Source organism: Oncorhynchus nerka, linkage group LG14 (assembly GCF_034236695.1).
Source record: "Oncorhynchus nerka isolate Pitt River linkage group LG14, Oner_Uvic_2.0, whole genome shotgun sequence".
Taxonomy (NCBI): Eukaryota; Metazoa; Chordata; class Actinopteri; order Salmoniformes; family Salmonidae; genus Oncorhynchus; species Oncorhynchus nerka.
In genome coordinates, this window is record NC_088409.1 from 68,012,225 (window position 1) to 68,039,759 (window position 27,535).

The 27,535-nt window shown below is 47.3% G+C and overlaps 1 protein-coding gene across 1 annotated transcript in view; it reads left to right on the forward strand.

The window, feature by feature from the left end:
- LOC115141752 (FRAS1-related extracellular matrix protein 2-like) overlaps window positions 1–27,535 on the forward strand; it is a 118,747-nt gene that overhangs the window by 70,173 nt on the left and 21,039 nt on the right. Inside the window, exons 9-18 of the mRNA XM_029680923.2 lie at window positions 9,458–9,607; window positions 20,219–20,428; window positions 20,907–21,104; window positions 21,326–21,490; window positions 21,762–21,944; window positions 23,035–23,165; window positions 23,413–23,568; window positions 23,933–24,136; window positions 24,719–24,950; window positions 25,078–25,409. Coding sequence (XP_029536783.1) covers window positions 9,458–9,607; window positions 20,219–20,428; window positions 20,907–21,104; window positions 21,326–21,490; window positions 21,762–21,944; window positions 23,035–23,165; window positions 23,413–23,568; window positions 23,933–24,136; window positions 24,719–24,950; window positions 25,078–25,409 — 1,961 coding nt within the window. The remainder of the gene's footprint in view (window positions 1–9,457; window positions 9,608–20,218; window positions 20,429–20,906; window positions 21,105–21,325; window positions 21,491–21,761; window positions 21,945–23,034; window positions 23,166–23,412; window positions 23,569–23,932; window positions 24,137–24,718; window positions 24,951–25,077; window positions 25,410–27,535) is intronic.

Sequence of the window (27,535 nt, forward strand, 5' to 3'; positions counted from 1 at the left end):
CGTCTGCTAAATGACTTAAATGTAAATGTCCAAAGTAGATCACTATGTAAGGAGTAGGGTGACATTTACCCTGTGTGTCTCCTCTTGCTGAATGGAAGCCCTTATTGCAAGTCTCATATCCACATCTGATAGTCTCCTGTACCTCCTATCTGTTCAACAGCACCTCTTGACCATTGCTGACTAGTTGCCTGACTAGTTCCCTATCTACAGACCGTGTGTGTGTGTGTGTGTGTGTGTGTGTGTGTGTGTTTGTGTGTGTGTCCTTGACATCTAAAGGAAGCAACGCTGTGAAGGGTGACAGGCAGGGAACAGTCGATTTGAAAATCCCTTGGTATAATCGCTGAATCTTCCGTTTCAAACTTTCATCCAAACTTTCTGTCTGCACACACACGCACCATCAAAACGTCAGTTTGAAACAGAGCTAATTGGGTCGAAGCAACTCTCCACAGCATTCCAGAACCTCCCTGCTGGAGTTTGAGTCAGACCAGTATTGGAGGAGGCCTGTAGACGGAAGGAAAACCTTGTCTATGCACATCATTAAGATACATTAAACATGGTTAGATCTACACCAGTTGGGCATCTCAAATGACACCCCTTTCCCGAAATTGTGCACTACTTTTGTACATGTCCCAAATGGCACCCTATTCCCTATATAGTACACTTAATTTGCTCAGAACCCTATGGGCCCTGGTCAAAAGTAGTGCACCATGTAGGGAATAGGGTGCCATTTTAGACACAGCCCTGGTTTGACCTACTATCTCAGACTGAGTGAGGATTCACCAGATGTTCTCTCACAGGGTGGACCATCTAGACAGGACGACTCCCCTCTTACCAAACATATCTCTCTAACAGTCCCTCTCATAAATCTGCCTTGGACAGGAAAGTAAATGATAGTTGAGCTCCACTCCCTAGTCAAGACAAGAACCATGACGTTCTGGAGGATATCAATCAAATGCAGTACATAGACTGTATGACATATTCGTCTGTTTGCGAGCATGGTTTTGTGTTATCTCTTATTTTAAACAACCTGTTTTTTTAGAATAGAAACACAACACATAGATCTCCAATTCAAGTATCCCGAATACTTTGGGGCATGTATTTATGTATTCCCTGTTTAATGTCCAAATAGTTTCTCAGCCATTGAGTCTCAGACCGTAGTGACGTTCTTGGTCACATATTCCCTGTGTGTTGACTGAAACTGGCAGGAAATTATGTCACATATTTCAACCTGTGGGATAGAGAGCTTAGTGAATGATAAGTGTTCCGACTGCATTACTCAGATTGGGTTGCAGGTTCTCTTGTAGCCTCCTTGGGAACAGAGGCAGGCACACTACTTCAAGTGTGTGTGTGTGTGTGTGTGTGTGTGTGTGTGTGTGTGTGTGTGTGTGTGTGTGTGTGTGTGTGTGTGTGTGTGTGTGTGTGTGTGTGTGTGTGTGTGTGTGCGAGACCTGGCTGCCACATGAGGAAGGGGTTACATGCTTGAGATGGCTCTCTGCTGTACAGTAGCTCCTTCCCCCTACTGTTCCTTGGTGTCAGAGTAGCTGTTGGGATGCTAAACTAAACCTTTAACGGTTTAATAGTCTGTACCCCTGTATAACAGCCCTATAATAGTCTGTAACCCTGTATAACAGCCCTGTATAACAGCCCTATAATAGTCTGTAACCCTGTATAACAGCCCTATAATAGTCTGTAACCCTGTATAATAGCCCTATAATAGTCTGTAACCCTGTATAACAGCCCTGTTTAACACACCTATAATAGTCTGTAACCCTGTATAACAGCCCTATAATAGTCTGTACCCCTGTTTAACACCCCTATATAACAGCTTTGTTTAACAGCCCTATTATAGTCTGTACCCTTGTATAACACTCCTTTAATAGTCTGTACCCCTTTATAACAGCCATGGAATGTAGCTCACCTCTAATCCTTTTCAGAATGTCATAGTTTCACAGTGAAACAGAGTTCTATTCAGCAGGAAGTCTTGATGTAGTGGGGGGAGAGTTTCTAGACAATACACAGTCCGTATGAACCTAAGATTCTCACACACACTCTAACACACAATGATCTGTGGTGCGTTCCGAATCACACCTTATTCCCTCCTGTAGGTACGACCTGACAGGTAATCAATCTACAGTACTGCTCTTCTCCTTCAACAGACGGGCCTTTCTATCTCTCCTCCTTAGTTTATCTAACAGAGCTCAGTCCATTCCATTATCACCACCTCCTTTATCTATAGGCTGATATCAGCCCTGTCTCTCCAGAACTATCTCTCCATCCTTCCATCTCATCGTATCCTGGCACCTTAAACCCCCTCAGCACCTGATTCAGGATGCCCTGGGGAGGTGCCTCACTGTTTTACCTCATGCCCTCTTTGTGTTGATCAGGTTACAGCTCCTGACGTCACTAGTGAGGGGGTTGGGCAGCTTGTCAGACAGTATCTTCAGGCTATGGTTTCCTCTCTGACTCTTTGTTTTAATCTGATTCTTGACGCCATGCAGACAGAATCAGGATTCCATTCAAGATAACAATAATAAGTAGGTATTTCCCCCTTTCCTACCTACCCCTTCTGTGTGCGTGTCATTCTATACATGAACCCGTATGAACCACTCCACCCGAACAACTGATATGCAGGAGGGAGAGGATCCTGGTTGTCAGTCAGACGCCTTGTTGAGGCCTCAGGCCACGGCTCTGAGAACACGATGATGTCGAATGTCATGACTGGGGATGTATTAAGGCATGTCAACTGTTGTTTTGGTTGTAAATGAACTAGAACAATGACAGTGTTCTATACCAAGACACAGAACATGACAAAACTTAAGTTCATGCCAAGAGGAACTTTAGTTCTATATAACTTTAGTTACATTCTAGAACACATTTTTGATCCAGTCTGTTGTGTGACTGTATTAAACTGACACTGTGGTTTTCGTACCAGCATTGCGAGTACACTGCCTTGCCTGTCAGTCACAAAGCATGGAAATACAGATTACAACCCGCGCTCTCTCAAACTGTGACCAAAGGGTGAGGTAGTATGTATAGCCTGGCAACGATTGTCAGTACAGTTAGCTAAACCTCATACAGGTGTGGTACCAGGCTAGTAGTGTGAGTTATCAGGTGTTTATCAGTGCCATGCCACCTAGGATGTAGACTATTCAGTGGGTACACAGTGACAGGTAAGAAAGGCCTTTGGCCTGTAACCACCTTAAACTTCTGACCCTTCAACCCAGTTCCTCTGAGAACACTTCACGTCCGCTGAAAACCCAGTTAGCTAATCTCATCTCAGGGCTTATAGGAAATCTGTCTCCCCTGTTTACCTTCCTACCGGCCTCTCAAACATCCTTGACCCGCTCTCTAAACATTAATACACAGTTAACTCACAATGAAAAGAATAGCTGTCAAATCAGAGTTAAGAAATAAATCAATCATTGATATTACTGACTGTTGTTCTCCCAGACCCTGGGTACATTCCAAATGATACCCTGTTCCCTATGGAGCCTAATCAAAAGTAGTGTACTCTACATTACCGGGGATTATAAGCATGTAATCCTGCTTCCTTTCCTCCACACATGACACAGATACTCAGGCAGTACAGGCAGAGCGTGGAATCAGCCTTTCTCCCCTGTGTTTTGTGCTGTAGAAGTGGCAGTCTTTTGGCATGGTACGTGCATGCATGTGTAGCACCTGTCCCTGCCAGTGAGGGTCCTTTGTCCTGCTGTGCCTCTCCAGGGTGGGCTGACCCGGTCCCATTAAAGAGTCAGGGGCCTTAGGAGGTAACTGTTCCCCCCCCCCCTGCCTGAATTCCACTCCCAGCCCTTTGACTTCCAAAGAGAAAAGGATGTACATTAGAGCTGGATATTCAGGAGATGCAGCCAGTGTCTCTTCTAACCAAACACAACCAGAGATACAACCCAACTAAAAATGTATTATCGGTACCGTGTGTAGACTGTATATGATCTCAGTCAGTAAAGGGCAACTCAGGTACTTGATGTCTGCTGCTTTTCACTTTGTATTGCCAGGAATATGATCGCTCATGGTGTACACACACCTGGTTTGTTTCCCAGGTTTAAAACGCTGAACAGAACAAAATTTCACTCAGGCCCCCAAGGACCGGAGCTGCCTTTCCCTGCCTGATTATAATCATTATTTACTAGGATCATGTGTTTAACAGACGGGTGGTAGGTTTTATTGGAATACAGAAATGATACTGACCTACTGTAGAGCTTGCTGAACATGCAGTCTAGCCCTGTAGGTGGAATTGTAACACTACAGTTAACACTATAGTTAACACTACGCTACCTCACCCTAAAATGCTGCAGCACATCTGTTGCTATCAGTGTGACCTGGAACCAGGTGAATCCAGGTGAGTCCAGATGGGTCCAGGGAGGTAATAACAGGGTTTAGGGTCAACCCACTACTCTTTTCTCCTCTCATCCTCGTCCAGGACCCAGACCCGTCCCACTCTCACCAGAACCATAATCATACCTTACAGACCTTTTTTGTGTTTTTGGAGATTTACAGACCAGTAACAGCACTGCATAAATACAAGACTGTAATTCTGCTCTACAAGCATTCTCATGTTTTACTGTCCCACGCCATACCACACCCCTCCCCAGTGGCTCCATACCACACCCCTCCCCAGTGGCTCCATACCACACCTCTCCCCGGTGGCTCCATACCACACCCCTCCTCGGTGGCTCCATACCACACCCCTCCCCGGTGGCTCCATACCACACCCCTCCCCGGTGGCTCCATACCACACCCCTCCCCGGTGGCTCCATACCACACCCCCTCCCCGGTGGCTCCATACCACACCCCTCCCCTGTGGCTCCATACCACACTCCTCCCGGTGGCTCCATACCACACCCCTCCCCAGTGGCTCCATACCACACCTCTCCCCAGTGGCTCCATACCACACCCCTCCCGGTGGCTCCATACCACACCCCTCCCGGTGGCTCCATACCACACCTCTCCCGGTGGCTCCATACCACACCCCTCCCCGGTGGCTCCATACCACACCTCCCCGGTGGCTCCATACCACACCCCTCCCGGTGGCTCCATACCACACCCCTCCCCGGTGGCTCCATACCACACCCCTCCCCGGTGGCTCCATACCACACCTCTCCCCAGTGGCTCCATACCACACCCCTCCCCGGTGGAGATGGTGTTTGTCTGCTATACAAACCAACCTTATCTGATTACTACAGCTGCAAGTCTGGGACTCGGCGCACACACTCGCACACACACAGATCTGATTACCGCAGTAGCGTGGAGAATGAGCTGAGACAGTCTAAAGCCTGCCTTGTTTGATTTGTCTTTTGGGAAAGACACTGGCAGCTGCATAAACCCTGACACCACACACTCTTTGTCTAGGTTTGATCTCGACTCACACACGCACTTTGTAGCATCCCAAATGGAGCCCTATTCTCTATATGGTGCACTTCTTCTGACCAGAGCCCGTCAAAAGTAGTGCACTATATAAGGGAGAGGGTGCCGTTTGTGACATATCCTTTGTCTAGGTTTGTTCTCGACCTAGATAAAGGAGGACAGGTGTATTTGTCCTGTGTGTGCACCCTGTAAGCCTATTACCAATTCAAAGCACTTTCATACCTGACAACAATGCCTTCAACTACCAATCTTCAGGCTTTGTCTACATTAACAGTTTTCCTTCTGCTTGTCTAACTGACTAATACAATGAGTTGATGATATCCAATCCTTGAAAAGTGTTATGGTATTCTTTGAGTCCAAGATAAGTACATAAGGTGTTAGAAGATAAATAAACATCTCTTTACACCTGATAAATCGTCTGATAAACAGATATCAGCCTGTCTGATAAACAGATATCAGCCTGTCTGATAAACATAGATATCAGCCTGTCTGATAGACATAGATATCAGCCTGTCTGATAGACATAGATATCAGCCTGTCTGATAAACATAGATATCGGCCTGTCTGGTAAACATAGATATCGGCCTGTCTGGTAAACATAAATATCGGCCTGTCTGGTAAACATAGATATCGGCCTGTCTGGTAAACATAGATATCAGCCTGTCGGACAAACGGATATCAGCCTGTCTGATAAACATAGCTGTCAGCCTGTCTGATAAACATAGATATCAGCCTGTCTGATAAACATAGATATCAGCCTGTCTGATAAACATAGATATCAGCCTGTCTGGTAAACATAGCAATCAGCCTGTCTGATAAACATAGATATCAGCCTGTCTGATAAACATAGCAATCAGCCTGTCTGGTAAACATAGCAATCAGCCTGTCTGACAAACATAGATATCAGCCTGTCTGGTAAACATAGATATCAGCCTGTCTGGTAAACATAGATATCAGCCTGTCTGGTAAACATAGCTATCAGCCTGTCTGATAAACATAGATATCAGCCTGTCTGGTAAACATAGATATCAGCCTGTCTGGTAAACATAGCTATCAGCCTGTCTGGTAAACATAGCTATCAGCCTGTCTGGTAAACATAGATATCAGCCTGTCTGACAAACATAGATATCAGCCTGTCTGATAAACATAGATATCAGCCTGTCTGATAAACATAGATATCAGCCTGTCTGGTAAACATAGCTATCAGCCTGTCTGGTAAACATAGCTATCAGCCTGTCTGGTAAACATAGATATCGGCCTGTCTGATAAACATAGATATCAGCCTGTCTGGTAAACATAGATATCAGCCTGTCTGGTAAACATAGATATCAGCCTGTCTGGTAAACATAGATATCAGCCTGTCTGGTAAACATAGCTATCAGCCTGTCTGATAAACATAGATATCAGCCTGTCTGGTAAACATAGATATCAGCCTGTCTGGTAAACATAGATATCAGCCTGTCTGGTAAACATAGCTATCAGCCTGTCTGGTAAACATAGCTATCAGCCTGTCTGATAAACATAGATATCAGCCTGTCTGATAAACATAGATATCAGCCTGTCTGGTAAACATAGATATCAGCCTGTCTGATAAACATAGATATCAGCCTGTCTGGTAAACATAGCTATCAGCCTGTCTGATAAACATAGATATCAGCCTGTCTGATAAACATAGATATCAGCCTGTCTGGTAAACATAGCTATCAGCCTGTCTGGTAAACATAGATATCGGCCTGTCTGGTAAACATAGATATCGGCCTGTCTGGTAAACATAGCAATCAGCCTGTCTGATAAACATAGATATCAGGCATTTTGCTTCACACCGTATTATTTCACATGCTTTGAAAAGCTCTTCATGTATAATTTCCTCTTGCAGTGTTTATTTATATTAAGTCAATGCATCAGATAAAAGGAGTGCTTTAGTTACTACAGTACTATTACAGTACTGCTACAGTATTGTTTTATCAGATGGACAGATTAGTTCTATGCAGAGCTATTTTTCAGCCAGTATTAGCCTCTTCTCCTCCTCTCTCTGCTCTCCTCCTCTCCTATCTTCCTATTTATCTGTGTCACTTTGAGATGAGAAACCCAGCTAACTAACAGCCTAAATGTGTGATCATCATCGTCATGGAAACAGGTTATATGCCTGTGGCGATATCACCACCATTGAATTCATTCATGTATTCACTGTGGCTGAAATGGCGTCCTGTGTAGGGCACTTCTTTGGCCTCTCTCTGGTCAAAAATAGTGTGCTATATAGGACATATGGTTCCATTTGGGACAGAACCTAGCAGCTTCATTAAATAGTACCCGCAAAACACCAGTCTCAACGTCAACAGTGAAGAGGCGACTCCGGATGCTGGCCTTCTAGGCAGAGTTGTAAAGAAAAAGCCATATCTCAGACTGGCCAATAGAAAGAAAAGATTAAGATGAGCAAAAGAACACAGACACTGGACAGAGGAACTATGTCTAGAAGGCCAGCATCCCTGAGTCGCCTCTTCACTGTTAATTAAAGTTGAGACTGGTGTTTTGCGGGTACTATTTAATGAAGCTGCCAGTTGAGTACTTGTGAGAGGTGTCTGTTTATCAAACTAGACACTCTAATGTACTTGTCCTCTTGTTCAGTTGTGCACCGGGGCCTTCCACTCATCTTTCTATTTTGGTTAGAGCCAGTTTGCGCTGTTCTGTGAAGGGAGTAGTACACAGCGTTGTACCAGATCTTCAGTTTCTTGGCAATTTCTCGCATGGAATAGCCTTCATTTCTCAGAACAAGAATAGACTGACGAATTTCAGAAGAAAGTTATTTGTTTCTGGCCATTTTGAGCCTGTAATCGAACCCACAAATGCTGATGCTCCAGATACTCTACTAGTCTAAAGAAGGCCAGTTTTATTGCTTCTTTAATCAGAACAACAGTTTTCAGATGTGCTGGCTTCATTTCAAAAGGGGTTTCTAATGATCAATTAGCCTTTTAAAATTATAAACTTGGATTAGCTAACACAACGTGCCATTGGAACACAGGAGTGATGGTTGCTGATAATGGGCATCTGTAGGCCTATGTAGATATTCCATTAATTATCTGCCGTTTCCAGCTACAATAGTCATTTACATAAACAATGTCTACACTGTATTTCTTATCAATTTGATGTTATTTTAATGGACAAAAAATGTTTTTCTTTCAAAAACAAAGACATTTTGACCCCAAACTTTTGAATGGTAGTGTATAACTCCAGTTCCTCTGTGATGGACCAGGCTTCTGCTGTTCAGTAGTCTGGAGAGAAGGGTTGGTTTGATCCATTTTCACACACACAAAAAATGAGTAAAGCCCTCATTGAAATAATTCAGAGCCAACAACTGCCACTCCAATTTTACCTCAAAGTTGTTTATTTTCCCAGAACATACAGTAAATGAGCCCAGGGTCCCGCTCTTACTGTGAGGGCCGTTACACTCAATCAACACCCTCCCTGTGTTTCTGGTTGTTTGAGTCAGCTGTGATGTTAGTTGACAGAAACTTCCCAGGAGACAGCCCAGTTCACAGCACGCAAAGTACAGAGAGGGAAAGAGGAACAAAGAGAGCGAGAAGAAGAGGGTGAGAGAGAGTCAGAGGAACAGAACAGTGTGGGGGAGATTGACTGCAGCGGAATCTGGGCTCAGGAAAGTACTAATTGCAGACAGGCAGGCCTGGAATCCTCCAACTCCTCTGCGTACGCGCACACACACACAAACACTCCTCTACCACAGTCGTCTACACTGCACCGGCTCCTTTCAACCAGACACAGAAATAGAGGGATGCCTTCAGGCTTCTAGTCTTTACATTTATATTCTGTAATAACATCCCCTCAAATGTACCATACTGTAATGCAGGGACTATAAGTGCTGGAAATGACTAGTGTTGAGTTTAGTGCCGGCTAGTGGCTCAATGTGCAGTCATTTAGCTGTGTCGTCAGAAGTAACTATTTGAAATGTGGGTTATTACAAATTCAACTCAAAAGTTACATCAGGCGGTTTCCAGCTGTGAAACTGACTCAAACAAGATCCTGATGTACGGCCTCTTCCTGTGTTTCCTCTCCTCCACAGCTCCAGGATTCTACTTCGGAGACACAGACTACCGTGTGGATGAGAGTGATGGTTATGTGGAGGTCAAGGTGTATAGGACAGGCACTGACCTCTCTAAAACAGCCACGGTCACTGTACGCTCCAGGAAAACAGACCCTGTCTCTGCTGAAGGTAGAGACAATACAGTCATTAGATCATTTATTTTTGGTACTGTCCATTACGTAGCTCGTTTTTGGTCACAGGTCCAGGAATGGCTGAAGAATTGCAACATTTACCTAGAACTAATTTACCTAGCAATACTGGGTGATTTGAAAAGTCGTAGTCAATCAATCAATAATATAATAATTATTTTAGCAAAAATGTTTACCTTTATTTTACAATCTGTAGAAGCTATGAGAATAGAAAGGTTCAGTACTTTTGTGAAGCATCACAGCACAGTTGAATAATATATAGCAAATATAAATGTAATATGGATGGTGTCAAGAGATGAATGGGAGGGGTTGAATTTAGCTAAAGGGTGGGACTAATAACAACAAGATAACAAATGTAAAATGTACGGGGTCTGTAAAATGTATATAGGTTCAGAAATGTTGTGAAAGAGCACCATTACAAATAGAAATTAAACTGGATGGATATCAGCAATAGAGGAAGGACTAAAAACAAACTAAATATAACTGTTGTAAAATAGATTGTCTGTAAAATGTGTATAATATTTATAAACTGAAAGTAGAAGCCTAAGTGTTATTGTTTATTAGTTTACTCCAATTGGAGGAGGGGTGGTAGGGTTTGCGGGGGAAAATAAAGGTATATTCAAAAAAGTATGTATATACAGTGGTGCAAAAAATTATTTAGTCAGCCACCAATTGTGCAAGTTCTCCCACTTAAAAAGATGAGAGGCCTGCAATTTTCATCATAGGTACTTCAACTATGACAGACAAAATAAGAAAAAAAAATCCAGAAAATCACATTGTAGGATTTTTAATGAATTTATTTGCAAATTATGGTGGAAAATAAGTATTTGGTCACCTACAAACAAGCAAGATTTCTGGCTCTCACAGACCTGTAACTTCTTCTTTAAGAGGCTCCTCTGTCCTCCACTCGTTACCTGTATTAATGACATCTGTTTGAACTTGTTATCAGTATAAAAGACACCTGTCCACAACCTCAAACAGTCACACTCCAAACTCCACTATGGCCAAGACCAAAGAGCTGTCAAAGGACACCAGAAACAAAATTGTAGACCTGCACCAGGCTGGGAAGACTGAATCTGCAATAGGTAAGCAGCTTGGTTTGAAGAAATCAACTGTGGGAGCAATTATTAGGAAATGGAAGACATACAAGACCACTGATAATCTCCCTCGATCTGTGGCTCCATGCAAAATCTCACCCCGTGGGGTCAAAATGATCACAAGAATGGTGAGCAAAAATCCCAGAACTTACACGGGGGGACCTAGTGAATGACCTGCAGAGAGCTGGGACCAAACAAAGCCTACCATCAGTAACACACTACGCCGCCATGGACTCAAATCCTGCAGTGCCAGACGTGTCCCCCTGCTTAAGACAGTACATGTCCAGGCCCGTCTGAAGTTTGCATTTGTTTGTCTGAAGAGAGCATTTGTATGATCCAGAAGAAGATTGGGAGAATGTCATATGGTCAGATGAAACCAAATATAACTTTTTGGTAAAAACTCAACTTGTTGTGTTTGGAGGACAAAGAATGCTGTTGCATCCAAAGAACACCATACTTACTGTGAAGCATGGGGGTGGAAACATCATGCTTTGGGGCTGTTTTTCTGCAAAGGGACCAGGACGACTGATCCGTGTAAAGGAAAGAATGAATGGGGCCATGTATCGTGAGATTTTGAGTGAAAACCTCCTTCCATCAGCAAGGGCATTGAAGATGAAACGTGGCTGGGTCTTTCAGCATGACAATGATCCCAAACACACCGCCCGGGCAACGAAGGAGTGGCTTAGTAAGAAGCATTTCAAGGTCCTTGGGTGGCCTAGCCAGTCTCCAGATCTCAACCCCATAGAAAATCTTTGGAGGGAGTTGAAAGTCCGTGTTGCCCAGCAACATCCCCAAAACATCACTGCTCTAGAGGAGATCTGCATGGAGGAATGGGCCAAAATACCAGCAACAGTGTGTGAAAACCTTGTGAAGACTTAGAGAAAACGTTTGACCTCTGTCATTGCCAACAAAGGGTATATAACAAAGTATTGAGATAAACTTTTGTTATTGACCAAATACTTATTTTCCACCATAATTTGCAAATAAATTCATAAAAAAATCCTACAATGTGATTTTCTGGATTATTTTTCTAATTTTGTCTGTCATAGTTGAAGTGTACCTATGATGAAAATACAGGCCTCTCTCATCTTTTTAAGTGGGAGAACTTGCACAATTGGTGGCTGACTAAATACTTTTTTTGCCCCAATGTATGTGTGTATATGTATGAATGTTTATGTATACATACATACCCATGTATATATATAGAACACTAAGTTCACTGTGCCTTTAAACAGATTTGAAAATTCCAGAAAATTATGTTGTGGCTTTAGAAGCTTCTGATTGTGAAATGTCATTCTTAAAATGAAGTGGTGATCCCTGTCTTAGGTCAGTTAGGATCACCACTTTATTTTAAGAATGTGAAATGTCAGAATAATAGTAGGGAGAATTATTTATTTCATCTTTTTTTTCTTTCATCACATTCCCAGTGGGTCAGAAGTTTACATACACTCAATTAATATCTGGTCGAATTGCCTTTGAATTTTTCACTTGGGTCAAATGTTTCGGGTAGCCTTCCACAAGCTTCCCACAATAAGTTGGGTGCATTTTGGCCCATTCCTTCTGACAGAGCTGGTGTAACTGAGTCAGGTTTGTAGGCCTCCTTGCTCGCACACGCTTTTTCAGTTCTGCCCACAAATCTTCTATAGGATTGAGATCATGGCTTTGTGATGGCCACTCCAATACCTTGACTTTGATATCCTTAAGCCATTTTGCCACAACTTTGGAAGTATGCTTGGGGTCATTGTACATTTGGAAGACCCATTTGCGACCAAGCTTTATCTTCCTGACTGATGTCTTGAGATGTTGCTTCAATATATCCACATGTTTTTCCTCCCTCATAAAGCCATCTATTTTGTGAAGTGCACCAGTCCCTCCTGCAGCAAAACACCTCCACAACATGATGCTGCCACGCCCGTGCTTCACGGTTGGGATGGTGTGCTTCGGCTTGCAAGCATCCCCCTTTTTCCTCCAAACATATTGATGGTCATTAAGGCCAAACAGTTCTATTTTGGTTTCATCAGACCAGAGGACATTTCTCCAAAAAGTACGATATTTGACCCCATGTGCAGTTGCAAACCATAGTCTGGCATTGCTATGGCGGTTTTGGAGCTGTGGCTTCTTCCTTGCTGAGCTGCCTTTCAGGTTATGTCGATATAGGACTCGTTTTTACTGTGGATATAGATACTTTTATACCTGTTTCCTCCAGCATCTTCACAAGGTCCTTTGCTGTTATTCTGGGATTGATTTGCACTTTTCGCACCAAAGTACGTTCATCTCTAGGAGACTGAACGTGTCTCCTTCCTGAGCAGTATGACGGCTGCGTGTTCCCATGGTGTTTATACTTGTGTACTATTGTTTATACAGATGAACATGGTACCGTCAGACATTTGGAAATTCCTCCCAAGGATGAACCAGACTTCTGGATGTCTACAAATATTTTTCTGACGTCTTGGCTGATTTCTTTAGATTTTCCCACGGTATCAAGCAAAGAGGCACTGATTTTGAAGGTAGGCCTTGAAATACATCCACAGGTACTGTCACGGTTGTGTGGAGAGACAGACCAAGGCGCAGCGTGATTAAAGTTCCACATATTTATTTACGCAAAACTTCCAAACAAAAAGACTAACCGTGACATCAGAGGTGCCACATGCACTAACTCAAAACAATATCCCACAAAACACAGGTGGGAAAAAGGCTACCTAAATATGATCCCCCAATTAGAGGCAATGATTTCTAGCTGCCTCTAATTGGGAACCATACCAAGCACACCAACATAGAAATAAATATAATAGATCACCCCTAGTCGTCACGCCCTGACCTACTACACCATAGAGAACCAAGGGCTCTCTATGGTCAGGGCGTGACAGTACTCCCCCAAAGGTGCGGACTCCGGCCGCAAAATCTGAAACAAAATGGGGAGGGTGGGGGGGGGGTGACTAGTGTCGGTGGCGGCTCCGGTGCAGGTCGTAGCCCCCACCCAGAACCCGGATCCGGCCATGGCACCGGGCTGAATGCCGTCCCTGGACTGGGAATTGGCGCAAAGGAGGGCTCCGGCCATGGAGCTGGGTTGGACGCCGTGCCTGGACTGGGCACCGGCGCAAAGGAGTACTCCAGCCATGGAGCTGGGTTGGACGCCCTGCCTGGACTGGGCACCGGTGTAGATGAAGTCTCCAGCCATGGAACTGGGTTGGCCGCCGTGCCTAGACTGGGCATCGGCGCAGAGGAAGGCTCCTGTCCTGGAGCTGGACTGGACACCGTGCCTGGACTGGGCACCGGCGCAGAGGAAGGCTCCTGTCCTGGAGCTGGACTGGACGCCGTGCCTGGACTGGGCACTGGCGCAGAGGAAGGCTCCGGCCATGGAGCAGCACTGGATGCTGTTCCTGGACCAGGCACCGGTGCAGTAGACCGCTCATGCCATGGAGCGGGTCTGGACACCGTGCCTGGACTGGGCATCGGCGTAGAGGAAGGCTCCGGCCTTGGAGCTAGATTGGACGCCGTTCCTGGACTGGACATCGGCACAGAAGAATGCTCCGGCCGTGGAGCAGGACTGGACACCATGTATCGACTGGGCATCGGCATAGAGGATTCCGGACTGTGGACCGTCGCTGGCAGCTCTGGACTGTGAATGCGCACTAGAGGCCTAGTGCGTGGAGCCATTACAGGTGGCACCGGACTGGTGACATGCTCTTCAGGGCGAGTGCGGGGAGGACATACCGGACTAGGGAGGCGCACTGGAGGCCTGATGTGTGGGGCCTGCACAGGTTGCACCGGACTGGTGACACGCACTTCAGGGTGAGTGCGAGGAGGAGGCACAGGACGTACCGGACTGGGGACATGCACTTCAGGGCGAGTGCGAGGAGGAGGCACAGGACTTACCGGACTGGGGACATGCACTTCAGGGCGAGTGCGAGGAGGAGGCACAGGACGTACCGGACTGGGGACATGCACTTCAGGGCGAGTGCGAGGAGGATACACAGGACGTACCGGACTGGAGAGGCGCACTGGAGGCTAGATACGTGGAGCCAGCCCAGGTTTCACCGGACTGATGACACGTTCTTCCAAACGCCTGCGTTGCCGCATACTCCTAGCCAACTCCATTCTCCAGGTATCCCTCCTCACACTGTTCCATCGAATCCCAGGTGGGCTCTGGTTCTCTCCTTGGGTCGACCGACCACCTCGCTATCTCCTCTCAGGTGGTCTCTGGCTCTTCCCTCTGCTCATGTGCCTCCCCCCCCAAAAAGAATAATGGGGTTTCTGTGGCCGTGGTCTGACGACACGCTCCTCCAGAGTTTGCCATTCGGGCTCTGGCACTCTCCTCGGCTCAACCGGCTACCCCTTGTGCCTCCCCCCCAAAAAATCTTGGGGTTGTCCTTGGGCTTTCTGTGGCCGTGAACCCTGGCGTCGTCGCTGTACTCCATTATTACCTTCCGTCTGCCGCCAAGGAAGGGTATCGCATCCACCCATCACTTCTTCCCATGTCCAAAACTCCTTCACCTGGTGAACACGCTGCTTGGTCCTGGTTTGGTGGGATAGTCTGTGACGGTTGTGTGGAGAGACGGACCAAGGCGCAGCGTGATTAAAGTTCCACATATTTATTTACGCAAAACTTCCGAACAAAAAGAAACAAACAATGAACCGTGATATCAGAGGTGCCACATGCACTAACTCAAAACAATATCCCACAAAACACAGGTGCGAAAAAGGCTACCTAAATATGATCCCCAATTAGAGGCAACGATTTCTAGCTGCCTCTAATTGGGAACCATATCAAGCACACCAACATAGAAATAAATATACTAGATTACCCCCTAGTCACGCCCTGACCTACTACACCATAGAGAACCAAGGGCTCCTCCAACCAAGGTACACCTCCAATTGACTCAAATTATGTAAATTCGCCTATCAGAAGCTTCTAAAGCCATGACATAATTTTCTGGAATTTTCCAAGCTGTTTAAAGGCACATTCAACTTAGTGTATGTAAACTTCTGACCCAATGGAATTGTGATACAGTGAATTATAAGTGAAATAATCTGTCTGTAAACAATTGTTGGAAAAATTACTTGTCATGCACAAAGTAGATGTCCTAACCGACTTGCCAAAACTATAGTTTGTTAACAAGAAATTTGTGGAGTGGTTGAAAAACGAGTTTTAATGATTCCAACCTAAGTGTATGTTAACTTCCGACTTCAACTGTATATGTACATATATTTTTACCCATAAAATATGGGGTATTGGAAATGATGCAGACAATTACATTGATGGAAGCAACAATCTTTCTGCAATATTAAAGCTGATCCACCCCTTAAAAAAGGCAACAACACAGCACACTGAATGTCTATGACAGTACACTGTCTGCTGAAGGTAGGTGCTCCAGTCCCTGTCCCTACAATACAACACACTGAATGTCTATGACAGTACACTGTCTGCTGAAGGTAGGTGCTCCAGTCCCTGTCCCTACAATACAACACACTGAATGTCTATGACAGTACACTGTCTGCTGAAGGTAGGTGCTCCAGTCCCTGTCCCTACAATACAACACACTGAATGTCTATGACAGTACACTGTCTGCTGAAGGTAGGTGCTCCAGTCCCTGTCCCTACAATACAACACACTGCTCTCACACAGGGTACTGTTCTACAATACAATGTATTTGTGTTACAGCACACTAGCTTTACCGCTGTGTTTAAAGAGTCATATAGAGCTTAGGGAAGGTTAACCAGGTGGAACAATATGCTTTAGTCCTCCTCGGGGTTAGTCTGTCTGACTGTCACTCTGGTGTTGTGGAAGTAGAGCGAACGCCCAGAGTCCACCTCAGGGTTAGTCTGTCTGACTGTCACTCTGGTGTTGTGGAAGTAGAGCGAACGCCCAGAGTCCACCTCAGGGTTAGTCTGTCTGACTGTCACTCTGGTGTTGTGGAAGTAGAGAGAACGGCCAGAGTCCACCTCAGGGTTAGTCTGTCTGACTGTCACTCTGGTGTTGTGGAAGTAGAGCGAACGCCCAGAGTCCACCTCAGGGTTAGTCTGTCTGACTGTCACTCTGGTGTTGTGGAAGTAGAGAGAACGCCCAGAGTCCACCTCAGGGTTAGTCTGTCTGACTGTCACTCTGGTGTTGTGGAAGTAGAGAGAACGCCCAGAGTCCACCTCAGGGTTAGTCTGTCTAACAGTCACTCTGGTGTTGTGGAAGTAGAGAGAACGCCCAGAGTCCACCTCAGGGTTAGTCTGTCTGACTGTCACTCTGGTGTTGTGGAAGTAGAGCGAACGCCCAGAGTCCACCTCAGGGTTAGTCTGTCTGACTGTCACTCTGGTATTGTGGAAGTAGAGCGAACGCCCAGAGTCCACCTCAGGGTTAGTCTGTCTGACTGTCACTCTGGTGTTGTGGAAGTAGAGCGAACGCCCAGAGTCCACCTCAGGGTTAGTCTGTCTGACTGTCACTCTGGTGTTGTGGAAGTAGAGCGAACGCCCAGAGTCCACCTCAGGGTTAGTCTGTCTGACTGTCACTCTGGTGTTGTGGAAGTAGAGCGAACGCCCAGAGTCCACCTCAGGGTTAGTCTGTCTGACTGTCACTCTGGTGTTGTGGAAGTAGAGCGAACGCCCAGAGTCCACCTCAGGGTTAGTCTGTCTGACTGTCACTCTGGTGTTGTGGAAGTAGAGCGAACGCCCAGAGTCCACCTCAGGGTTAGTCTGTCTGACTGTCACTCTGGTGTTGTGGAAGTAGAGCGAACGCCCAGAGCAACACAGGCTGGATGTGTTGGGATGTTATATGACCTCTGAATGTAAACATTAGTGGAGAGGGGAAGGGCTCTGCTCAGCCCCAGCTGCATCCTACATGTTACCCTATTCCTTTTGTAGTGCACCGCTATTGACCAGGACCCATCGCGGATAGGGCGCCATTTGGTACGCAACCCCAGTCTGGTAGCTGTTGGAAGGTACAGAGGAGGGTAGGCCTACAGGGCTGGGAGGGACAGGGTTGGGAGGGACAGGGTTGAGAGGGACAGGGTTGGGAGGGACAGGGTTGGGAGGGACAGGGTTGGGAGGGACAGGGCTGGGAGGGGTTGGGAGGGACAGGGCTGGGAGGGACAGGGTTGGGACAGGGCTGGGAGGGACAGGGCTGGGAGGGACAGGGCTGGGAGGGACAGGGTTGGGAGGGGCTGGGAGGGACAGGGCTGGGAGGAACAGGGTTGGGAGGGGCTGGGCTGGGAGGGACAGGGTTGGGAGGGGCTGGGAGGGACAGGGCTGGGAGGGACAGGGTTGGGAGGGACAGGGCTGGGAGGGACAGGGTTGGGAGGGGCTGGGAGGGACAGGGCTGGGAGGGACAGAGGAGGGTAGGCCTACAGGGTTGGGAGGGACAGGGTTGGGAGGGGCTGGGAGGGACAGGGTTGGAAGGTACAGAGGAGGGTAGGCCTACAGGGCTGGGAGGGACAGGGTTGGGAGGGACAGGGTTGGGAGGGACAGGGCTGGGAGGGACAGGGTTGGAAGGTACAGAGGAGGGTAGGCCTACATGGCTGGGAGGGACAGGGTTGGGAGGGACAGGGCTGGGAGGGACAGAGGAGGGTAGGCCTACAGGGCTGGGAGGGACAGGGTTGGAAGGTACAGAGGAGGGTAGGCCTACAGGGCTGGGAGGGGCTGGGAGGGACAGAGGAGGGTAGGCCTACAGGGTTGGGAGGGACAGGGTTGGGAGGGGCTGGGAGGGACAGGGTTGGAAGGTACAGAGGAGGGTAGGCCTACAGGACTGGGAGGGACAGGGCTGGGAGGGACAGGGCTGGAAGGTACAGAGGAGGGTAGGCCTACAGGGCTGGGAGGGACAGGGCTGGGAGGGACAGGGCTGGAAGGTACAGAGGAGGGTAGGCCTACAGGGTTGGGAGGGACAGAGGAGGGTAGGCCTACAGGGTTGGGAGGGACAGGGCTGGAAGGTACAGAGGAGGGTAGGCCTACAGGGCTGGGAGGGACAGGGTTGGGAGGGACAGGGTTGGGAGGGACAGGGCTGGGAGGGACAGGGTTGGAAGGTACAGAGGATGGTAGGCCTACAGGGCTGGGAGGGACAGGGTTGGGAGGGACAGGGCTGGGAGGGACAGAGGAGGGTAGGCCTACAGGGCTGGGAGGGACAGGGTTGGAAGGTACAGAGGAGGGTAGGCCTACAGGGCTGGGAGGGGCTGGGAGGGACAGAGGAGGGTAGGCCTACAGGGTTGGGAGGGACAGGGTTGGGAGGGGCTGGGAGGGACAGGGTTGGAAGGTACAGAGGAGGGTAGGCCTACAGGACTGGGAGGGACAGGGCTGGGAGGGACAGGGCTGGAAGGTACAGAGGAGGGTAGGCCTACAGGGCTGGGAGGGACAGGGCTGGGAGGGACAGGGCTGGAAGGTACAGAGGAGGGTAGGCCTACAGGGTTGGGAGGGACAGAGGAGGGTAGGCCTACAGGGTTGGGAGGGACAGGGCTGGAAGGTACAGAGGAGGGTAGGCCTACAGGGTTGGGAGGGACAGGGTTGGGAACAATGTTGGTGATAAAGCTGGATTGAGTGAAGACAGAGAAATGTAGGCTGAATCCCTCATACTCTGGTGTTTAAGTCTGGATAGAGAGACTATACTGTATATATAGCTCCTGAAAGTAAAACCTTCTCCCTGCCTGCAGCCTTCCTCATATCACCTGCCCCCGAGCACTCCTCCTTCCCCTCACTCCTCTTTTACCTCCTCCCTCCCTCCCCCTTTCTCTCTCCCTCCCTCTCATCTCTCTTACTCCCTCTCACTCCTTAATTCTTTCTTCTCCTGCCCGCATCAAAATATTGTTTCTATCCTATCTAATCTGTTGAGATTAAGTGGTAATGCCGTCCCAAGCAGACACACATACTGTAGCTTTATAATACAGTCGCAAGCGGAGGTACACACAACGCTGGTTCAGAAACACATAGCTGGGTCTGTGGGTCAGATGTCCATAGCAGGGTTGGTCCTGAATGGCACCCTGTTCTCTATATAGGTCACTACTTTTGATCCGGGTCCAAAAGTATATATATATAGGGAATAGGGTGCCATTTGGGACGCACCCTAGGTCAGCGGTACAGGAAGCAGTCATGGGGGTAAAGGCCATGCCATCAACACCCTGCCTCTTCATATCTCTGAGTGGATGAAGAACATGTTTACACCCTCCCGGGGGCCTAGGGAGATATCAGATGTCTCACACTACTGCAGTCTTAATCCTCACACAGATTCCTAGTGCTCCTTCACTGCTATGTACTGTTGAGAGGAAGCAACATTTGATAAACATGTTGTGATATTTACATTCACCGCTACTGATTATACTACTGTGAATCAAGTGTCTCAGTGTAGGATTGCTGCTCTAGGATCAGTTTTGCCTTTTAGATCATAATGAATACGATTATTTAATGACAGGGAGGATCTGAAATCAGCACTCCTACTCTGAGACACTTGATACATACAGCCCCAGGTGTTAAAATATCATCAAATACTTTAATCCTCTCATCCTTCTCTTTTCTCGCTCCTCTAGCCGGTGTGGACTACGTAGGGATCAGTCGTAACCTGGACTTTGCCCCGGGGGTCAGCCAGCAGACGTTCAGGGTGACCATCCTGGATGACCTGGGTCAGCCGGTGCTGGAGGGGACCGAGACATTCGAGCTGGTCCTCCGCATGCCCATGAACGGCATCCTGGGAGAACCGGGGAAGGCCACCATCCTCATCAATGACTCCGTCTCCGACCGTGAGTGAATCGGGCTGATATTGGGTCCATAGGCTCTGGCCCAAATTAGTGCACTATGTAGGGAATAGGGCGCCATTTGGGACACAGTCCTAGTCACAACTTTTCTGACTGTGAGTGAACTGATTTGTTAGGATGTGTCTAATTATCAATGAGATCTAATATAGATGAATATGAGCAATGGCATTTTATTCAGGAGTTTAGAAAACCTATCATACCTTGCTCTGACAAAACAGGGCATCTCTGAAACACATCAACACCATTAAAGGTGATTGAGCAACGCTGCCACCTAAAGCTTTGGTATCACGTTACTGTAAGTGTCCTTATCAAAGCATTTATAAAGCCTTTTTAAAGGCTTATAGTGCATTATAACATCAGCTGTAGACAGTTATGAGCATTATGTCATGGTTATGATCAACACTGTTTCACGATGCACTTGATCTAACGTAGATGATTTGTTGATGTGATTGTCCTCTAACAGTGCCCAAGGTGCAGTTCCGTGATGCCATGTACATGGGGCATGAGAACTCCGGTCAGATCTCAGTCGTGGTGTATCGTAGTGGAGACATCAGTTACAGGTCAACGGTCCGCTGTTATACCAGACAGGGAACCGCTCAGGTTATGATGGACTTCAACGAACGACCCAACACGGACGCTTCCATCATCACCTTCCTACCAGGTAACACTGAAATCTCTTCTGTAAAAGACGGTAGAAGACCAGGAAACACACTGACACAAGAAACACCCCATAGGCCAAAAGGGTATAGTTTCTCTGTGCATTTTGGAACCCTTGAAAATATTAGAACTGGTTACCCCTTTTTGCTAATGTCTTTCAATCTCAATCTCTCTCTCTCTTTCTCCTCCCATCTCCGTCTCTCTATCTCTCCACTCTCTCTCCAGGGGAGGTGGAGAAGCCGTGTGTTCTGTCTCTGGTTGATGACACGGAGCATGAGGAGGAGGAGGAGCTGAGGCTGGTGTTGGGGTCGCCCCGCAGTGAGTCTCCGTTCGGAGCGTCCATCGGGAAACAGAACGAGACTCTGGTCAAGATCAAGGACGACGCAGACAGTAAGACTGACTGACTCACAGATGGAATCATTTCGTCTGGAGACAATAAAATAAGTTGCACACTCTATAATAGTCCCAGATACTTATTACATTACTTTTTTTTTTTAATTTTCTCAAATTCATGATCTGCTAGTCTGCATCCTGTTGACTTGTTTTGGTGTGTGTCATTCACAACTCATTCTACTCTGTTAGTCTGTAACCTTGTTTAGTTCATATCACCTATCACACTGCTCCATGTCTGATGTGTGACCCTCATCCATGTTATCCCCAGAGGCCATCATCAAGTTTGGGGAGACTAAGTTCAGCGTGAGTGAGCCTAGCGGGGCAGGCCAGGTGTCCATGGTGAAGATCCCAGTGCTGAGGGTAGGAGACACCTCCAAGGTCTCTGTGGTCCGCGTCCACACCAAGGACGGATCAGCCACCTCCGGAGAGGACTACCATCCTGTATCTGAAGGTGAGAAATATTACAACACCTCACACATCAACCTCTCACGTCAATAACCTCGGCAAGACGGAGCTGCTCTTCCTCCCGGGAAAGGACTGCCCGTTCCATGATCTCGCCATCACGGTTGACAACTCCACTGTGTCCTCCTCCCAGAGCGCTAAGAACCTTGGCGTGATCCTGGACAACACCCTGTCGTTCTCAACTAACATCAAGGCGGTGGCCCGTTCCTGTAGGTTCATGCTCTACAACATCCGCAGAGTACGACCCTGCCTCACACAGGAAGCGGCGCAGGTCCTAATCCAGGCACTTGTCATCTCCCGTCTGGATTACTGCAACTCGCTGTTGGCTGGGCTCCCTGCCTGTGCCATTAAACCCCTACAACTCATCCAGAACGCCGCAGCCCGTCTGGTGTTCAACCTTCCCAAGTTCTCTCACGTCACCCCGCTCCTCCGCTCTCTCCACTGGCTTCCAGTTGAAGCTCGCATCCGCTACAAGACCATGGTGCTTGCCTACGGAGCTGTGAGGGGAACGGCACCTCAGTACCTCCAGGCTCTGATCAGGCCCTACACCCAAACAAGGGCACTGCGTTCATCCACCTCTGGCCTGCTCGCCTCCCTACCACTGAGGAAGTACAGTTCCCGCTCAGCCCAGTCAAAACTGTTCGCTGCTCTGGCCCCCCAATGGTGGAACAAACTCCCTCACGACGCCAGGACAGCGGAGTCAATCACCACCTTCCGGAGACACCTGAAACCCCACCTCTTTAAGGAATACCTAGGATAGGATAAAGTAATCCTTCTCACCCCCCTTAAAAGATTTAGATGCACTATTGTAAAGTGGCTGCTCCACTGGATGTCATAAGGTGAATGCACCAATTTGTAAGTCGCTCTGGATAAGAGCGTCTGCTAAATGACTTAAATGTAAATGTAAATGTAATAAGGCCATGACTTTTTCCTGATAATGTGATCTGATTAGGAAAATATCCTGACCCTAATACTATATAAATAATCAACTTGATAAGGTAACTCCGTCAGTATCTGCAGTGTATAGATGTTTCCTGTTTAACCTAGAGCCGTGTTGTTGTTGTTGTTGTTTACCCCAGACATTGAGTTCAAGGAGGGTGACACAGAGCACTACATCGAGGTGGAGATCTTGTTTGATGGAGTCAGAGAGATGAGAGAAGCCTTCACGGTCCACCTGAAACCTGATGAGAACATGGTGGCAGAGACGCAGGTGAGGACTGGAACAATAACATCACGTAGACTCAGCAATATGACGTTGACACAAGTAGCAGGATGAACGGAGAATATCGCAGATAAGCGCGATGCAGTCACGCAGAGTATTTGCGCATCGTGAATACGTGAAAGCTGAGGGACAGGAACAAGAGAGAAGTTTAGTTGTTGCGTTCGTCGCCCCTGATACATCACTACCTTTAACAACACTTCTATGTTTGATCTGTTTATGTTCTGTCTGTCCTCAGATGAGTAAGGCCATTATCTACATAGAGGAGACCAACAGCATGGCGGACGTCACCTTCCCCTCCGTCCCCCAGGTGTTCTCCCTACTGCAGTATGACGACACCTCCAGAGCCAGACACACCCCCCCAGTGGCAGGCTACCCCGTCGTCTGTGTCACGGTACGGAGAATGGTTTATCACGGCTTTTAACCTCCCAGTCTAGGGTTTCGTCCCAAATGGCACCCTATTCTCTGTTTTATGCACCTACTTTTGACCAGAGTCCCATCGGGAAGTGCACTATATAGGGAATATGATGCCATTTAGGACATAGGCCAGGGCATCATTGTATTCACTGTCTGCTCTTAATTTGCATAAAAAAACAATTTGTTTCTTTGGTTTAGGAATATGTCAATTAGGATTCAATTAGGATTTAATTTGATATTGAAGATGAGTGATGTTGATGAACAATGCAAATGTTCCCTATACATTACAGTAAATTTTGCCTCATTCCCAAACACGGTCTCCTCTCTCCTCCCTCTCTCAGGCTTGTAACCCTAAGTACCCTGACTACGACAAGACTGGCTCCATCTGCATCAGTGAGCACATCAATGACACGCTGACACGCTATCGATGGTTGGTCAGCGCTCCAACCAGCCTGGACGGGGTCACCAGCTCCATGAGAGAGGTGGACTTTGATACCTTCTTCTCCTCCTCCAAGATCATCACCTTGGACTCTGTCTATTTCCAGGTAGACAACACATTATCAGTGAATTTGGACTGACTCAGACAACGAGTTGAAACTAAAGTGAATGATTTAGTTCATGATGCGACTGAGTTGACTATTGATGTGACTGAGTTGACTATTGATGTGACTGAGTTGACTGTATTGATGTGACTGAGTTGACTGTATTGATGGGATTGAGTTGACTGTATTGATGCGACTAAGTTGACTGTATTGATGCGACTGAGTCGACTGTATTGATGCGACTGAGTGGACTGTATTGATGCGACTGAGTCGACTGTATTGATGCGACTGAGTCGACTGTATTGATGCGACTGAGTGGACTGTATTGATGCGACTGAGTTGACTGTATTGATGCGACTGAGTGGACTGTATTGATGCGACTGAGTGGACTGTATTGATGCGACTGAGTGGACTGTATTGATGCGACTGAGTGGACTGTATTGATGCGACTGAGTGGACTGTATTGATGCGACTGAGTGGACTGTATTGATGCGACTGAGTGGACTGTATTGATGCGACTGAGTCGACTGTATTGATGCGACTGAGTCGACTGTATTGATGTGAGATGTGTGTCTCTCCCTCCAGGCTGGCTCTAGGGTGCAGTGTGCAGCTCGTGCTGTGAACTCTAACGGAGATGAGGGCCTGGAACTCAGCAGCTTCATAGTCTCCATCAGTATAGAGGATGGTATGTGCCAGCCTCGTGTGGCGGGTACAGTGGGCGCTGAGCCCTTCTCTGCCAAGCTACGCTACACCGGAGCAGAGGACCCAGACCTCCCCAACCTCATCAAGATCACTGTCACCATGCCACACATAGACGGTGAGGAACACAGAGAGACTTCTATCTTCTTTCTCTCTCCCTCTCTATTTGTCTCTCTCTTTCCCGCCCCCGCCTTTCTCTCTCCTAACCCCTTGTCTCTCCTCTCTTCTCTCCTCTCCTCTCCCAGGCATGCTCCCGGTGGTCTCCACCCGTCCTATGTCTAACTTTGAGCTGACGTTGAGTCCTGATGGTACTCGTGTGGGGAACCACCGCTGTTCTAACCTGCTGGACTACACCGAGGTCAAGACCCGCCACGGCTTCATAACCAACGCCACCAAGAACCCTGAGGTGATCGGGGAGACCTCTCCTTACCAGTACAGCACCCCCCTGAGGGGATCCAGCGTACTGCGCTTCTACAAGAATCTCAACCTAGAGGCCTGTCTATGGGAGTTCACTAGTTACTATGACATGTCTGAGCTACTGTCAGACTGTGGAGGGACCATCGGTACAGACGGACAGGTGAGAGCAGTGTGTGGGAAGAGGTGTTATGATGATTTCTTGGGAAGAGGTGTTATGATGATTTATTGGGAAGAGATGTTATGATGATTTCTTGGGAAGAGATGTTATGATGATTTCTTGGGAAGAGATGTTATGGTGATTTCTTGGGAAGAGATGTTATGATGATTTCTTGGGAAGAGATGTTATGGTGATTTCTTGGGAAGAGATGTTATGGTGATTTCTTGGGAAGAGATGTTATGGTGATTTCTTGGGAAGAGGTGTTATGATGATTTCTTGGGAAGAGATGTTATGGTGATTTATTGGGAAGAGATGTTATGATGATTTCTTGGGAAGAGATGTTATGATGATTTCTTGGGAAGAGATGTTATGGTGATTTCTTGGGAAGAGATGTTATGGTGATTTCTTGGGAAGAGGTGTTATGATGATTTATTAGGAAGAGATGTTATGATGATTTATTGGGAAGAGATGTTATGATGATTTCTTGGGAAGAGATGTTATGATGATTTCTTGGGAAGAGGTGTTATGATGATTTCTTGGGAAGAGATGTTATGATGATTTCTTGGGAAGAGATGTTATGATGATTTCTTGGGAAGAGATGTTATGATGATTTCTTGGGAAGAGATGTTATGGTGATTTCTTGGGAAGAGATGTTATGGTGATTTCTTGGGAAGAGGTGTTATGATGATTTCTTGGGAAGAGATGTTATGATGATTTCTTGGGAAGAGATGTTATGGTGATTTCTTGGGAAGAGATGTTATGGTGATTTCTTGGGAAGAGATGTTATGGTGATTTCTTGGGAAGAGATGTTATGGTGATTTCTTGGGAAGAGATGTTATGGTGATTTCTTGGGAAGAGAAATATACTTGCTCAGTATTTGTCCTCCAGTTCTTTCCTATAACAGTTCTTGTAATTTTCCTTTTCACAGACACAATCCTTTACAGCCACTTATCTGTTAGCTACCTCTTGAGATGCCCCTCTCAGACAATGTTCTTCTAAACCCCATGTTAACCTCACCACTAATAACTAACCAAACACAGTGCTTTATGGATTCCCACAACTCCTCATGTGGCCTACTACTTATCTTGTCAAAATGTGTCTCCAACATTCACGGCATTAAAACCTTCTGCTCTTTTCTGTACTGTGCTCTTTAAACAGCTGCTGCTGCATTGAGGGAGGGACTGCTCTTACAGGTCTTAAACTCTCCCTTAAACTCCCTCCCTACTTCCCTCCCTCCCTAACCCTCCCTGAGTGGAGATCTTAAACCCTGGTCACATGCTTCAGTGCTCCTGTCATGTAGATTTCCCTTAGAAACCTCCAGTCACTTCAGTGTAGTTAAATCCCAGTCAGTCTATTAGTTCACTAACACTTAATTAAGTGGGCTGCGGTCATAAAGAGATGCCTGCAGAGAGAAGAGATGCCTGCAGAGAGAAGAGATGCCTGCAGAGAGAAGAGATGCCTGCAGAGAGAAGAGATGCCTGCAGAGAGAAGAGATGCCTGCAGAGAGAAAAGATGCCTGCAGAGAGAAGAGATGCCTGCAGAGATAGAGAGAGATAGATGCCCGCAGAGAGAGAGAGAGATAGATGCCCGCAGAGAGAGAGAGAGATGCCCGCAGAGAGAGAGAGAGATGCCCACAGAGAGAGAGAGAGATAGATGCCCGCAGAGAGAGAGAGAGATAGATGCCTGCAGAGAGAGAGAGAGAGATAGATGCCTGCAGAGAGAGAGAGAGATGCCTGCAGAGAGAGAGAGATGCCTGCAGAGAGAGAGAGAGAGAGATGCCTGCAGAGAGAGAGGGATGCCTGCAGAGAGAGGGATGCCTGCAGAGAGGGATGCCTGCAGAGAGAGGGATGCCTGCAGAGAGAGAGAGAGAGAGATGCTTGCAGAGAGAGAGAGAGATGCCTGCAGAGAGAGAGAGATGCCTGCAGAGAGAGAGAGAGAGAGATGCCTGCAGAGAGAGAGAGAGAGATGCCTGCAGAGAGAGAGAGAGAGAGAGATGCCTGCAGAGAGAGAGAGAGAGAGAGATGCCTGAGAGAGAGAGAGAGAGATGCCTGCAGAGAGAGAGAGATGCCTGCAGAGAGAGATGCCTGCAGAGAGAGAGAGATGCCTGCAGAGAGAGAGGGATGCCTGCA